The sequence below is a fragment of the Harmonia axyridis genome, chromosome 5, assembly GCF_914767665.1.
Source record: "Harmonia axyridis chromosome 5, icHarAxyr1.1, whole genome shotgun sequence".
Taxonomy (NCBI): Eukaryota; Metazoa; Arthropoda; class Insecta; order Coleoptera; family Coccinellidae; genus Harmonia; species Harmonia axyridis.
This window is the reverse complement of record NC_059505.1, coordinates 41,053,435-41,069,123: the sequence shown is the minus strand read 5'-3', so window position 1 is coordinate 41,069,123 and position 15,689 is coordinate 41,053,435. Positions and strand designations below refer to the sequence as shown.

The 15,689-nt window shown below is 33.9% G+C and overlaps 5 protein-coding genes across 6 annotated transcripts in view; 3 read left to right on the top strand and 2 right to left on the bottom strand.

Moving 5' to 3' along the window:
- Positions 1-2,934: 2,934 nt before the first annotated feature.
- LOC123680092 (dihydrolipoyl dehydrogenase, mitochondrial) lies at positions 2,935-9,658 on the bottom strand. The gene is made up of 8 exons (XM_045617777.1): positions 9,498-9,658; positions 9,106-9,391; positions 8,331-8,575; positions 7,604-7,705; positions 7,313-7,537; positions 6,655-6,853; positions 5,557-5,802; positions 2,935-3,338 (listed from the first exon to the last, which is right to left on the bottom strand). Exons 1-8 carry the CDS (start codon positions 9,534-9,536, stop codon positions 3,163-3,165), a joined length of 1,518 nt encoding a protein of 505 aa, XP_045473733.1. The 5' UTR covers positions 9,537-9,658; the 3' UTR covers positions 2,935-3,162.
- A 293-nt stretch (positions 9,659-9,951) lies between these two features.
- LOC123680093 (60S ribosomal protein L10) lies at positions 9,952-11,149 on the top strand. The gene is made up of 4 exons (XM_045617778.1): positions 9,952-10,072; positions 10,208-10,236; positions 10,298-10,603; positions 10,778-11,149. Exons 2-4 carry the CDS (start codon positions 10,214-10,216, stop codon positions 11,109-11,111), a joined length of 663 nt encoding a protein of 220 aa, XP_045473734.1. The 5' UTR covers positions 9,952-10,072; positions 10,208-10,213; the 3' UTR covers positions 11,112-11,149.
- Positions 11,150-11,897: 748 nt separating this feature from the next.
- LOC123680229 (golgin subfamily A member 7) lies at positions 11,898-12,893 on the bottom strand. Its single transcript, XM_045618022.1, has 3 exons — positions 12,542-12,893; positions 12,333-12,485; positions 11,898-12,268 (listed from the first exon to the last, which is right to left on the bottom strand). The coding sequence occupies exons 1-3, from the start codon at positions 12,704-12,706 to the stop codon at positions 12,128-12,130; spliced, it is 459 nt and encodes a 152-aa protein (XP_045473978.1). The 5' UTR covers positions 12,707-12,893; the 3' UTR covers positions 11,898-12,127.
- An 85-nt stretch (positions 12,894-12,978) lies between these two features.
- Positions 12,979-14,588, top strand: LOC123680228 (putative protein FAM10A4). The gene is made up of 3 exons (XM_045618021.1): positions 12,979-13,819; positions 13,884-14,126; positions 14,185-14,588. Exons 1-3 carry the CDS (start codon positions 13,163-13,165, stop codon positions 14,404-14,406), a joined length of 1,122 nt encoding a protein of 373 aa, XP_045473977.1. The 5' UTR covers positions 12,979-13,162; the 3' UTR covers positions 14,407-14,588.
- Positions 14,589-15,079: 491 nt separating this feature from the next.
- The window catches only part of LOC123680070 (dnaJ homolog subfamily B member 6-B), a 56,017-nt gene continuing 55,407 nt past the window's right edge, over positions 15,080-15,689 (top strand). Inside the window, exon 1 of one of the 2 annotated variants that reach the window (XM_045617739.1) lies at positions 15,080-15,423. The gene's annotated coding sequence lies outside the window, so the exon portion shown is untranslated. The remainder of the gene's footprint in view (positions 15,424-15,689) is intronic. The other variant, XM_045617735.1, reaches the window with a different exon arrangement.

Sequence of the window (15,689 nt, the reverse complement as noted above, 5' to 3'; positions counted from 1 at the left end):
GAAAGGAGTTCGAGCACGTGCGCATGCCTTAACTAAGAACTAACAAGAGAGTGCACAAACGCCACTGAATTCTTAGGTTTAGTTCTTAGTTCATAGTTCTTAACTTCTTAGTCCTTAGTTCTCATGGTGGATTTATGCACCGTACCTAAGAACCTACAAACCAAATTTCGTGAAGTTATCTCCAGAAACAAATGAGTTATACAGAAAAAAAGAAAATCTTGATTTTAGTTTTTTCGAGATATCTCAAGAACCATTGGAGATATTTCGGATCTGTTAACACCAACACACTCATCCCTTAATAACGCAACTTTTTTGTAATTTAAGCCACCCTGTATCTCTAACGGTTTTCGATATCCCTGTAGTGCCCCTCTTAATAGTTCTAACCCTGTATATTCCCTAATTTAACTACTTTTTTTTCAACTTTTCTGCCTTGTATCAGTGCAATAAATTCAATGTGAGAATACGTATAATTCCTTATTAGTTCCTTTTTCTAAATATTCTATCGATTAATTAAAATATTAAACACATTTGAAACTGCCAATAGGTATAGTTTTAATATATTATGATCCTTAAAAAAAATTATTATAATATGCATGTTAGCTTCCTGAAATTATTGAGATTTAATATAATTATTTATTACATAGTGTGGTAATTTTGTTAAAATTGTAATAGTAATATAAAGGGTTGTGTTCCATAAGATTGTTTCAATTATTTCCTCACTAAATAATGATAGACTATTTGTAACAATAAAAAAAATAAATTAATTCAAGATATTTCGATTTTTGTAGGAAAATTACGAGGTGGTTTGATTGCAGAATATTTTTACCAATGAACCTCAACACAGTTTGAATAGTGTATGCACTCAGACCTAAAATAGATTCAATTATGTCAGTTTCTCTTCAAAATTTCAAAAATTCAATTTAGTAGAAAATTTGCGTGTGGCGTCATCTATACCCGATGTACTGAACTTATTCCTACCAAAACCAACCACGATTAGGATCCTGTAACGTATACGTCAATCCAAAAGTGTGGTTTGGGCTACTTTCCCTAGATAGCATCATGATCAATTCGCTATTTTGAAGCACATCCGTCAAAAAGATTTATGATATAACTATTTGGCAATAATATTTTACGAATAGAGTTTCTGATCAGATCAGCTTCAAAATTTGATATTAGGAAGAACCTTCAATCCAGAACACCTATCCACCGTACGATATTTCCTAAAAGGAAAAATGCCGTTATAAAATTTGTTTTGTGGGTTTTAGCGAAAATAAAAATTTAACATCGAATCAAATTCAAAATTTGATATAATGAGTAAACTTCCATGCTGAATGTCTATCTATCTGCAGTTTTTTTTCCTTTCATACCGCAAAACTGAGATCTTGGGAGTTTTATAGAAAAATAGTGCTTTATATGTAAAAAATTTTACTGCGTGAAATCGATGCCTAATTTGAAATCTACTACTTAAAAACCCGCTAAAACTATAATAAAATGGATAGGACGATTTTTTTTAGATATTTTCTCACAAAAAAAGTTTTTGATTCAAAAAGTTTTCAAAATTTCATATTATGAAGAATTTTTTATGCTGAATTGCTATCCGCAATCAGTTCCTCCCTAAAAGACCACAAAATTGAGATATTTCGAGTTTTGAAAAATTTAAAGGAGGTATGATCTGCCCTCTGGTGGCATAGATCTGAGGCTTGTAAAATGGGTAAATTGATGCCCCATTACAGTTGCGTGAAAAACTGTGCTTTTAAGGTGTAGAAAAATTTTTCTCGTAAGAACTGATGCTCAATTCGGAATCTACGACCCCGAAACCCTCTAAAACTATAATAAAATGTTTGAATTCGATCGGTCGATTTTTTCGGAAAAACCAAGACTATAACCTTGGATAATTTTTCGCCGAAAAAAGTTTTTGTTTCCGATCGACTTAAAAATTTGATATTTTGAAGAATTTTTTCTGCTGAATCCGTATTTGCAATCAGTTCCTCCCTAGACCTCCCCAAAATTGAGTTATTTCGAATTTTGTGGGAAAATTTGTAGGGGGTTTGGTCTGCCCTCTGGTGGCATAACTCTGAGGCTTGTAAAATGAGTATGCCTGCCCTACAACTGAGACTATGCTTTTAAGGTGTTTTCTGTAGAATCAATGTCTAATTCGGAATCTACAACCATGAAACCCTCTAAAACTATCATAATATAACATTGTATAGTTTTTCGACAAAAAAAGTTTTTGATTCATTTTTGATATTACGACGAATTTTTCATGCTGAATTCTCATTAGTAATCAGTTCCTTCATAGAATTCCTCAAAACTGAGTTATTTGGAGTTTTGTGGAAGGAATTTTCAAGGGGGTTTGATCATTTCTCTGATTGCCAAAATCTGTGGAATGTAAACTGGGCAAGCATATATTTACATGACCAAAAACTTAATAAACTGGATTAAATTTCAAAAAAAAATTTTTTGGCCAAAAATGTTATAGTCGGATGATTCGACCACACCGAATACCAATCTGCAATGATTTTGCTTCTAAAATGTTCAATTTTGAGTTTTGTGGAAAAATTTTCGAAATAATTTGATTGGAGAAAATTTTCACCGATGAATCTCAATCCTTATTAGGCAGAAGTGATGGCACATCAATTATGCAAGTTTTTTCAAATTCCAAAAATAAAAATTTTTTAGAATTTGCCTATACGCCGTCTATACACAATGGACTGAACTTATTCATTGCCTAGCCAACCACGAGTAGAATCCTGTAATGTGTACATCTCTACTAAAGCTTGTTTTGGGCTACTCTTCCTAGATGTCGCCACGTATACGAATCCTAGAAAATTCTGGTGGATGCGCTATATTTAAGGAGTCATCCACCCAAAATGCCTATAGTGTATCAATTTAATTAAGATTTAATTGAGGGGTTCCAAAAAGAATAAAACCCAATCAGTTGAAATTAATTTATTTCGACAACATATAACTGTTTTGGTGAGTCTTACAAATACATGATACCTTCGAAAATAAAACAATATATTATTGCTTGGGAATGTATAACAGAAAACAAAAACTGACTGTCATACATTGATTTTACAACGTTCCATATAAAATTTTCTCCTTAAATAAATAAAAGTAGTACGATCGTATTTACATTCTCAAGATTTCCGGATGAAGTGTTTAGAAATTGATGGCTTTTCCAAAAGCGGCAGCTACATTGGCTTCTCTCAGAGCTTCTGCGCATGTTGGATGAGCGTGGCACACCCTTGCCACATCTTCAGCTGACGCACCGTATTCTTGAGCCAAAACAGCCTCATTGATCAATTCTCCCGCACAAGGGCCGATCATATGGGTTCCTGAAAAGTTCAACATTTTTTTTTAACAGAAAATACTAGATACAAGAAGGAAAATTATGCAATACACTATATTATTTATTTATTTCTCTAATTCTGTGGTTATTCCGTTCATTCTTCCACATCTTGTAGAACAAAATCGTGCGAGAATATATCAGAAACGCACAGTTTTCATGGTTATATTTGATTATTATATGTTGGTACTCCGAACTTTCCGCCACGGCTTTATCTGTCAATTCATCAATTTGCCTTAAAGAAATCAGTTCTGCCAACCAACATTTTTTAATGCAAAAATCACTAAAATATATTTATGGAAATATTTCATTAATTTCAATGAAAATGCAATGAATTAGAGAAAATAATGTATAACACTCGTACAGAAGGCTCATTCTACCACTCGTTCATTCAAAAACTCGCCACTTCGTGGCTCGTTTTTGAATTTTGAACTTGTGGAAGAATATCAATGCCTTCTGCACTTGTATCATAAATAACTATTATGAAGTCTGTTTTCACTAAATGTCTAATTTTCGAAATTTAATCCCAGAGTTAAATTCAATAATGAAGAATTCAAGCTCAAAATCAATTCTGACTGTCCTCCCAAATTGTACACGATAACTGTTCAATGGAAAATGCTAGTGACTTAGGATTTTCAGGGCAAGTTCTAAGACCAAATACTTACTAGAATTTAGTTTGTTAATGGGCAAATTCCATTTGGTAGTTCTGGTGTTATTATTATTATTTGAACTGGGGTCGTTTTGGTTCGGTAAGCCTTCCAGGAACTGCGACCATGCAGATCTTTTGTTCACTACCCTACTCATTCAGGGAAAACCAAGGAGGTCGTCAACGACGTTAATAAAATTGACAACCTCCTTAGGGGCCTTGGCCGTTACCTCTCTGGTATCCAGGACCGGCTTACCCATGTGAATGGTTCTTAGGCCAGCCAGCTCCGGACACTTGCATTTCAAGTGTTCGGCTGTTTCTGCTTCCGATCCACAGAACCTGCAAATCTCGTCTGCTGACTTTCCCATACGGTACAAATGATGTTTGCACCGACAGTGCCCCGTCAGCAGTCCCACCATCACCCGAAGCTCGGCTCGCGACAGCTTCAGGAGCTTTTTGGCGTAGGTAGGTGAAATCTTCACGAATTTCTTTGCCTGAACAAGTCTAGGAGTGTTAGTCCAGTGGATTGTCCTACTGTTCAACGCCCATAGCTGAACCGCAGCTTTGTATTGGTCCCTATCCCACAGAAAGGCTCAAGTCCAGCAGGTGTTAACCTTGATGCACTTTTTGCAAGTTCATCCGCTCTTTCATTTCCTTCAACCCCACAGTACCCGGGTACCCATAGTAGATTCACCTTATTTCCTCTGGCCAGTTGCTTCATGGTGTTACGGCACTCCCAAGTCAGCAAAGACCCCTGACAACGCGATTCCAGGGATGTCAGCGTGTTTTGGCTGTCCGTGGTGATGTAGATATGCGACCCCTTGAGGTTCATTTTGAGGCACTCCTGGGCGCATACATAAACAGCCATTATCTCGGTCTGTAGAATCGAGGGCTCACTTCCCATGGTTCTGGTGTTAATTCGTACAAAATCTAATATCTTCAATAATTGAAAAAATACTGATATGAATGATTTGAAATTCAGAATTCAGTTGCTAAACCTCAAAACCAAAGTTCATGCCAAATTTTGTGAGGATTATATTATTGGGAGGTCAAAAAATGTTCTTGTAAAATTAAGATATCTCAGAATATATCTGTCGAATGTCACTGAAATTCAGTGAGTATATGAAATTCAATCAAGTGAGTTATCCAAAAATTCAGCCATGTAGCTTTTCACAAAAGAAATGATCAAGTTTTTTCTAATCTGATCACCCTTTGGACCATAGAACATCCTTGGTAAAACATAGCCTAACCTAACTTTCTGAACCTTAGATCAAAGCCTAACCTAACTTTTTGAACCACAGATCAGGGCCTAACCTAACTCTCTGAACCACAGAACATATTTTACAAACGACTGATTTTCCTAAATTTTTTCTGTTAATCGCAGGGAGGGTCTAAGAATTGCCAATATGCAAGAAGATACTGGAAGGAAATTTTTGGGGGGGTATTGAATTTATTAGCAAGAATAATTCAAATAATTTGAAAATAAAAAAAAAAATTCTGAATACGTAAATTTGCTCAAAGACTCCCGACTACATATTCCGGAATTTCATTCCCTACTCACCTAAGATACGGTCGGTTTCCTTGCAAGATAATACTTTCACGAATCCATCGCTTTCGTTGTTACATTTCGCTCTGGAATTGGCCATGTAAGGAAACTTTCCAATCTTATATTGAACACCTTCGTTTTTCAGATCTTCCTCGGTTTTGCCAACCCAACCTACTTCGGGGTGGGTATAAATGACGGAGGGAACACAGTTGTAGTCGATGTGGCACGGTCCGCCTAAAATTCCTTCCACGCAAAGAATACCTGAAAGAATTCCAAAGGGATTTTTAGTTGTAGAAAAAAAAAGGTAAGATGTATACTAACTGACAAAGAAACAGCAACACCCAGAAGGATCTGTTTGGGTGCACATGATGGCCGAAGAAGGGTTAGACGATGTCAGGGAGAAAGACGTGAACCTCAGTTTGATGTTGAGTGTCATGTACACCGGACAGTAGGTGTTATGGTATGGGGTGCTATTGCTCATTCAAGTAGGTCACTTCTAGTCTTTACTCGAGGTAACATGACAGCGCTGCGTTACCTTCAAGAAATAATGGAGCCATATATTCTCCCTTAGCTTAACCTGCTCGAGAATCCAATAATTCAGCAAGATATTGCCCGACCTCATGTTGCCAGAGTTAGTTTAAACTTTTTCGAAGCGATCCATGTGAATCTTTTGCCATGGCCGCCCAGATCTCCCGATCCTTCGCCCATAGAGTATGTTTGGGACATCATGGATAGAAGGCTTGGAAATTTACCCTAGCCCCCACGGACTTTGACAGCTCTGAGACATGAAGTACAGGTAGCTTGGAAAAGTATTCCTCAAGAAGAAATAGACCATCTTATTGCATCAATGCCAAGACGTGTTGGGAGGTGTATAGATAATCGCGTTAGACAAACACATTATTAACAAATTTATTGAAAAAAATTGTAAACCCTTCGTTTTTTTCTCCAAATTTCAATCATTTACTCCTTTCTATACTATCCATGTTTTACCAAAAAAAAATTTAAAAATTTAAACAGCTCCTTCTGGGTCTTGCAGTTTCTTTGTCAGTTAGTATATAATATTCGGATAATATTGCGATTGAACTACTTATGATAAATTCATGGATTACTCACCTTCGTCTTCTGCTTTGTGGGCTAACATTGGACCATGAATGCAATCGCCGATAGCATAAATGTTTGGAATGACTGTTTGGAAGTTGCCGTTAACTGGTACTCTGCCTTTTTGGTCCCTTTCTATACCCATATCTTCAAGGCCAAGGTTTGTGGTGTATGGCCTACGGCCAACGCAAACTAGTAAAACATCGCACTCGAGCTGAAAGAAAAAGTCATCAGATAACAAGGAAGATATAATTTAAATAATCAGTTTTTCTAATTCCATGGCAAGTCCGTTCATTCTGCCATATCTTTTAGAACAAAAGCATATGGAAATATTTCAGTTTCACACAGATTTCATAGTTATATTTCATTATTATATGTTGGTACTTGGAACTCTCCTGTCACAGATTTATCTATTATCTGTCGGAAAACAGTTCTGCCAACCAACATTTTTCAATGTAAAAATAACTAAACGATATTTATTGAAATATTTCATCAATTTCAGTAGAAAATCAGTGAATTAGAGAATATAATGTATAACACCCATGCAGAAGGATCATTCTAACACTCTTTCATTGAAAACGCGACACTTTGTGGCTCATTTTTGAAATTTGAGCTTATGAAAAAAAAAAAAACCTTCTGCACTTCTAATATAAATACCTATTCTTATTCTCACCTCTTCCTTTTTGCTTGTGTCTTTGGCATCTTCCACTTGAACCTTCACTACACCTCCAGTTTTCTGGGCACCCATCACCTTGGTGTTCAACTTGAATTTCAAACCTTGTTTGGTCATAATTTTTTGGAGAGATTTTGACACTTCAGCATCAATACCCATACCTCCAATTGAAGGTAGGAATTCTATAGCGGTTACATCGGAACCTAATCTTGACCATACGGAACCCTAAAATATAGAGGGAAAATTTCTTCAATCAATTTCACGAGAAACTACATCGTCTCAATATCTCACCAATTCAAGACCGATGACACCAGCACCTATTACGATAAATCTTTTGGGTACTTCTTTGAGTGATAAGGCCCCGGTGGAAGAGACTATCTGTTCTTCATCGATCTAAAAAATGATTCAATTGAAAATAACTTAGATTTTATTCAATTCCGTTAACCATATTGGATGAAGATTGCTTTAATGGTAATTTCATTATTCTTGCCTTGGCATCCCTGAATATTTCATATTATTAGACAGTTCAGATCATGTGACTTTTAAATGGTGTCGGTAGGCATAACCATAGAATATATCAAAGTTGGGGTTGTTTTGAAATTTACAGCTGAATTTTGAATTTTTGTATTGATTTTATACCGTTTAAACTTCATAAAAATTGAAAGCATGGTAAATTTGGGGCATCAAGTCTGCCATTATGGAATCCGCAACAACTAGAGCATGAATCTCTATGACCAATTGCCGCCACATTGAATTTTACTTTTGACAGTTCTATGGATTCCCTAATTTGTCATTTGGTTAGATTAGGCAATAAAATTAAACAATTCTTCTAATTATGATAGATATTGGGGCAGTCTTTAACAATATCAATGATAACCTTGGACATAAAGATAAAAAATTGAGATAAACTACAAATAAATTGTACTCATACCAGATATTCAGTGATACCAATGTAAAAAAAATAAATAGAATGATTGAGGACATAATTTATCACAAGTTTAGTAAAAATTAAACTTACTTCAATTCCTGGGAAGGGCGTTACTTCAGATCCTGTAGCTATCATTATATACTTAGTGTTAACTACTTCGCTAGAGCCATCTTCTTTTAATGCCGTTACTTGATTAACTCCTGTGATTTTACCATGACCTTTGATAAGTTCTACTTTATTTTTCTTGAACAGTTGTGCAATTCCACCAGTCAAGGATTTAACTGCATTGGATTTTTGACCCATAAGTTTTTCCAAGTCTAATCTAACACCGTCAGCTAAAATCGATGCAGTGTTAATTGATTTTAAATTTAAAAAGTATCAACTACAAATTATAATTTACTGATCTGTTAGGTGTTTTATTGTTAGGGATGGTCCTTCACTAAAATTTGTGATTCTTATCACAGTCAAAAATATAGAAATTAGTGGAATGAATAAGTTTCAAGAAATAATTCAATTTACAGTGTTAGCAATTTCTAACTAAGCTATGGTACTCAATATATTTGCAATACTACAAATAAAATCGTAATGTCAATACCTGACTTCTCGCAGATAAAGCATGGGGGTTCCTAACTTCAACATTTTATTTTCTTGATCCAAGAGTTTTCTGAAAGACCGTCTTATTTGTATCAGATCAAAAAACCTGGTACAAATATTACAGCATGATAAAATCAATTTTGAATAATTTGAACAGATATTGCTCATATACTCAGGAAATGAGATAAATTTCCCTAATAACTGGATTTACATGTTTTCATTGTGATCCGAAAAAAGTCCCAGAAAACAAACGTCAACTTTTTTCACTTACTGATTATTCCCCTAGAAGATAAGTCTCCAGAATGAGCCATGTGATAATAATGAGAGTTGTTCAACAATGCCTTTGAGGGTATACATCCTACATTTAAGCATGTACCGCCCAATGTTGGTTCTTTTTCAATGCAGACAGTCTTTAAGCCCAATTGAGCCGCTTTAATTGAAGCAACATATCCTCCAGGCCCTGATCCAATAACAACAAGATCTGCTTCTTGACCAGAGGAGTACAATCGATATAAATTATTTAAATATCCTTTTCTTAAATGTTTCATTGATTTAGGCTGCGAAATAAATACATAATTTCAAAATTTGCTATCAGATGAACTAGTAGAGGGTTAGGTTATTACGTAAAGGTATAATGGCTTGAAAACATCAAACTAAAATTACCAAAACTGTAGAGGAAGCAGTTCGTATAGCAGTTTGCATTTTGGATTTTTTTTTAATTTCTTAGGTATTTTATCGAATGTGATGATATACAACTCCAAAATGAAATTATTCACCGCAAAATGACCTTCGATGTTCACAAGGTAAAATTCAAATTGACAAATATGTCAAAATAATTAATTAAAGGAAATATTTTCCTTTAATGAAAATCCTTGGAACTTTTTCGAAATAAAAATTATTTAAATGGAACTATTTGATTCAAATAATGCCATTTTTATTCAAGCTCAATCGATTTAATACAATTAACTTTATAAAGTTTTTGTAGAAAAAAAATATTCGTATGTATCCCAGATAAATAATTACACATCGTTAAAAATAATGCTTGTCGTTTATTTCCGTAAAATTTTTTATAAAAAGCAGTTCAAGTTTCGATATTATTCGCAAAATCTTACTCAGGATTAAGTCAACAAAAAAAAAAGAAAAGGTGGAACACTGAACTTCATTTTGTCCACAGTGTCAAAAACGTCAAAGGTTTGCATCTTTCTTCTCAAAGTCCCATTTTGTACAAGTACAGCAAGGTATGTTTATTCACAGAAAATCTCTAAAATCCTAATACTTTGTTGAATATAAGTTTTCCATTGACTATTTGAAATATCAGTTCATAATTTTGTTGGGTTAGTTTTAATAATTAGCTAATATTTTTTATTTTACAGGTCAAAATGGGTAGGCGACCAGCTAGATGGTATGTTATAACCTTAAAATATATTTTGAAATAATTTATCTAACAATGGATTCAATTGCAGCTATCGGTACTGCAAAAACAAGCCGTACCCCAAATCTCGGTTCTGCAGAGGTGTGCCAGATCCTAAAATCCGTATTTTCGATTTGGGTAAAAAGAAGGCAGGAGTTGAGGACTTTCCACTATGCGTTCATTTAGTTTCTGACGAATATGAACAGCTCAGTTCTGAAGCCCTTGAGGCAGGACGTATCTGTTGTAACAAATATCTGGTAAAACATTGTGGTAAAGATCAGTTCCATATCCGTATGAGGCTCCATCCATTCCATGTTATCAGAATCAACAAGATGTTGTCCTGTGCCGGAGCTGATAGGTGAGTTCTTTGATGCTTGTATATGCTAAATTAGGTATACACTAAATTACAATGATCTTGTATTTACCTGTATTTTCATGTCCTATCTTTTATAATATCAGATTTCTATCAAAGAGTTGTTTGAGTTAATAATAGCAAGTCTTGGTAAAGTTATTAATAATTTCATTATTTCAGGCTCCAAACTGGAATGAGAGGTGCCTTTGGTAAACCACAAGGAACCGTAGCCAGAGTACGTATTGGACAACCAATCATGAGTGTCCGATCATCAGAAAGATTCAAGGCCCAAGTAATTGAAGCTTTGAGGCGTGCCAAGTTCAAGTTCCCCGGTCGTCAAAAAATCTATGTCTCTAAAAAGTGGGGATTCACTAAATACGAGAAGGATCAATATGAACAGTTGAAGAATGAAGGAAGGTTGCAACCTGATGGTAGCAATGTTAAATATAGGCCAGAACATGGACCTTTGAATGCTTGGAAAAAGGTTCAAGATCAACTCCATATGGAAAGTTGAACTTGTTAGATTAACCTGAATAAATCTTTTGATTTACATTTCGTCTTTCTTTTCTGAGACCTTTTGCCATATTAGCAATATGTTGTTGAGCATAAATTCTTTTGAGGCTGCATTTAAAGAACATGAAGCATTTTATTCAATTAGAGTAGTTCCACTAAAATTTATATTTTCATTAAATAATTGTTTATTCAAGATCGACATGAAAAAATTTGCGAAGTATTTTTGTTGAAGATGTATTTCAAAATAAGCATTTACTAAATTAAAAAGATTAATTTCTCTTGCACAACAATATTCTCAAACATATTTAAGTTATGCCTTACTCTCACGATGAATATTTAAATTGAAGGTATTTGTTTCACAATGAGAAAATATCAGGCTTATTACTGAATTTTGAAAGAAGTAGTTTAATTTCTCATTATTTTTGATCCATTACAAAATTTTAATAAAAAACCTAATAACTCAATGAAATAAAAAAATAATATTAATATTTACATTAGTTTTAGCATCTTAAGGTAAATGTTTCATTACAACCGTCCGATATATATCAAATTTTAAATACATATCACATACTTTGAGTACATATGAATTGAGATATGTTTCACTAAAAAAATTCAATTAAACCATAGTGGCAAATTTATTGTTTCACCAATTAATTCTTGGATAATATAGTATCTAAAACGTGAACTAGGAGGCAATGGAATGGGTAAGAAACTAAACTACACTAATTTTTCAAATTGGACCCAAATAGGTACATCCTGTTTAATGATTCAAATAAAATAAACAATATTTTCATTATAAGCTATATATATTTCTTCCAAAGGTCTTAATCATAAATCACATTCATTAAATCTTAAAAAAATATACATAAATTAGATTTCCATTCTCAACTTACTATTGTTAAGTAATAAACAAACTTACATTCAAATTTCTGAAATATTAAAATACATTCTCATACATTTATTTGCTGTCGATTTTCATCACATAAAAAATTCTTGTGTTGAATGAGATAGTGTGAGTCATGCATTAGGGGGCCTATCGAGACAGCTAATTTCTATTACACGTAGTCCTCTCATTGCTGGATCCGTAAGTTTTAAACCTCTTGGCTCGTATACCCTTTCATTTTGTTCGGCTATGTACTTTGATATTTTTTTTAAACTCTACAAGAAAATCATTCAAGTCAAATATCCTAACAACAGAATAAATTAGTGGAAGTGTACTCACTTTTTCGTAATGTGTTTCTTTACATAAATAAATTAAATAGGCTGTTAAACATGCTAAACACCCTTCACAATAAGAAGAGCAAGTTGCTTTCTCTGCTTCTTGAAAATAAGCATTCAATTTATTGATGGTTGTTTCGAATACTTGTTTCTCCAACTGAAATTAATTGTTTTGAGTAAAACAAGGCATACCTCAACTAGTTTGTAACTTACTCTGCCTTCTAATTCTTGTGGAAATCTAGTTTGAAACTTAACTAATGTGCCTTCACTGTAGTCTCTTTGAATGAACACTTTCAAGTACTGGGGTGGTGCCATTTGATCAGTTTCACCTGGTCTAGCCCCATGACTGTGGTGATTGGCCATCATGTAGCACAACATAAAATTACAATTATTCTGCTACAGGTATTTAAATTTTATCATATTCCTACAATATTTCTCTAAAGTACAAAAGTTATCACAACCCTACCCTTGAATTTTTATCAACATGTTTTCCGTCTGCCGTATTTACTAATTTTCCTGTTTCCCTATTATTTTATCTCTTCTTTCATCCGATGACCTAATTTCTTCTATGATCTGTCAAATAAGGCTATGTTCCATTTGCTACAAAACAAAACGTAATAATTAATTGCGTAGCACAAATGTAATGTAGATAAATAGGAATCTGTTCGTAATTTCAATGAAAATTTTCCAGAAGTTTTGATAAGCTTTGAATTCATACGAAAGTTTTCCCCAAGTGCCGCTAAACTGGTTGTTGCGAGTAACGAAAAACAATAATTGTCAACGAATACTACTTAGCTTATTTAATAGATTTATTTTCTTGTCAAAAATAACAAAATGAGTTGTCCATTTGATCAAGAAGCTCTTGAAAAATTGAAAGCTTTCATAGACATCTGTAAAAGTAATCCTGAAATTTTACATCTTCCGGCTTTGAATTTTTTCAGAGAATTTATAGAATCATTTGGTGGGGTAATTCCTGCTCCAAAAATGTCGGCAAAGACTGAAGAAACTAAGACTGAACCTCAACCAAAATCTACAGAATATGAAAGTGATCCCGAATCTGATTTGGAGCTAGACAAGGAAGGATGCATTGAACCTGATGAACTTGTTGATATTGAAATGGGAGGTGAAAAAGGAGAGCTTACAGATGAAGAGATTGAAAAGGCCCAAGAACTCAGACGTAAAGCTATCGAACTGTTCAATGAAGGCAAATTGGAGGATTCTATCTCTGTCTATTCTGAAGCCATTGCAGCAGATCCCTCTTCTGCATTATTATTTGCTAAAAGGGGTCAAGCTCATTTGAAATTGAATAAACCAAAGGCTTGTATAAGAGATTGCACTAAGGCATTGGAACTGAATCCTGATTCTGCTGCTGCTTATAAATTTAGAGGCAGGGCACACAGACTCTTGGGCGATTGGGAAGAGGCTGCTCTAGATTTGAGGCAGGCTTGTAAAATAGATTTTGATGAGCAGTCAGATGAATGGTTGAAAGAGGTATAAATCATTGATGAGAGTTTGCATATATGTATATAAAAATAACGTGAATTGTATATTATAGGTCACTCCAAATGCTCAAAAGATTGAACAACATCGTTTGAAGAATGAGCGTAAAAAGTTGGAGAGAGAGGAGAAAGAAAAATTGGAGAGAATACAAAAGGCTAGAGAAGCTAGAGCTAAAGCTGCTCAGGAAGGTCAAGAACAAGGTATACCTCCAATGGGAGGAATACCTGGTATGGAAGGTATGAATATGGGTGACTTCAATGAAATATTTTCAGATCCTGAAGTGATGACAGCCCTACAGGTAAAACTTCTGATATAAGTGGATGAATTTTTATTAATTTTATCTTGTTTGTTCTTAGGATCCTGAAATTTCTGCTGCATTCAGAGATATCTCTGTTAATCCTGCAAATTTGATGAAGTACCAGTCAAATCCAAAAATAATGGCTTTGTTCCTAAAGTTAACCTCTAAGATGAAAGGATCTATGGGTGGAGGTTTTCCTGGTGCCTTCCCAGGAGCAGGTTTTGCTCCTCCACAAAGTGCTCCTACTAATAACGTTTTCCAAGATGACAATCTGGATTAATTTGTCAGATATTTTGCAATAGATTTGCCATATTTGAAATGAAAGCTTGAAAAAGTTTTTGGTTTAGTTTAAAATGAAATTAGATATTCATGTGGAAGGGATCTGAAACAGGCCTATCTAGTTTGTTGATTTATCAATTTATTCATTGTAACATATTCAGAGGATTAAATGAGTTGATGAACTGCTTGTTTTTGTTTTCTTCATTTTTCACCTTATTGAGAAGTGAGAATAATTCAAACGCCCTGTAAAAATATCCTAAAATACAAATATATCGGATATTAAAAAAAAAAAACAACCATTGAGTCATCTGAACTACTTGGGTGCGTTCCATAAATGGATAATGATATAATGAATATCAATTTCGATAACAATTAGTTAAATAAATCATGTGGAGTACACCAAACAATCAATCATTTATGATAAGTAATTTATATATGAGCTCAAGTGACAAAATTTAAATTGTATAATATACCTCGTTTGAAGATCGTTGTGATTTTCTCTTAATTAATCTAGATACTGGAAAGAATAAGTTTGTAGTGAAATTTAATTTCAAAGTATCGTTGAAATTAATAATCAACATTGATTGAATTGATTCGATGCTTTCCTTTAAATATTAATCAAGGCGAAGATTTGGCAACATTGTGCAATGTGAATTCTGGAAGTCAAATAGACAAAGACAAGGTGCGAGACAGAGAGAGGTAATAAATAGAAGTAAGAAGAAGTAGGAGAGCTAGAGAAAAATCATTCACGAGTAATTTCTGACTAGATTAAAGTTCTCGTGGTTTGGTGTGAACAAACACCGTATTCGTAAATAATAGTAGTCGGGAACAGTGCATTTATTTGTCTCATTAGTTTGTAATTTCAACACTGAATATCGGGTTAAGTGATATCGATACCTGAGACTGATAATAATTCGTTAGGTCATAAACAATCATTCAACTGTGGTCTTTACCTAGTGAAATATTTTACTGTGTAATGTATCAGGATAAATAATTGGTTACCCCGAAATTAAACAAGGTGAGATTTATCGAATATTTATTGTGATGTTCGTATTTGCTTTGAAAATCGTTGATTAATAACCTAGAAATAAGGGTGAGGTAATCATCAGTAGTTTTTTTGATCATATGTTTCGTACATGATAATTCATGAATATTTGATGCCTTTCTTCCCTTGGGTATTATTAGTATTTCACAAAATAATATTGTTGATATTGGGTCGAAATTGAGTTGTCTGGACATATTATCCTTGAATTTTCATCCAATTAACATTTTATATAGATAAAT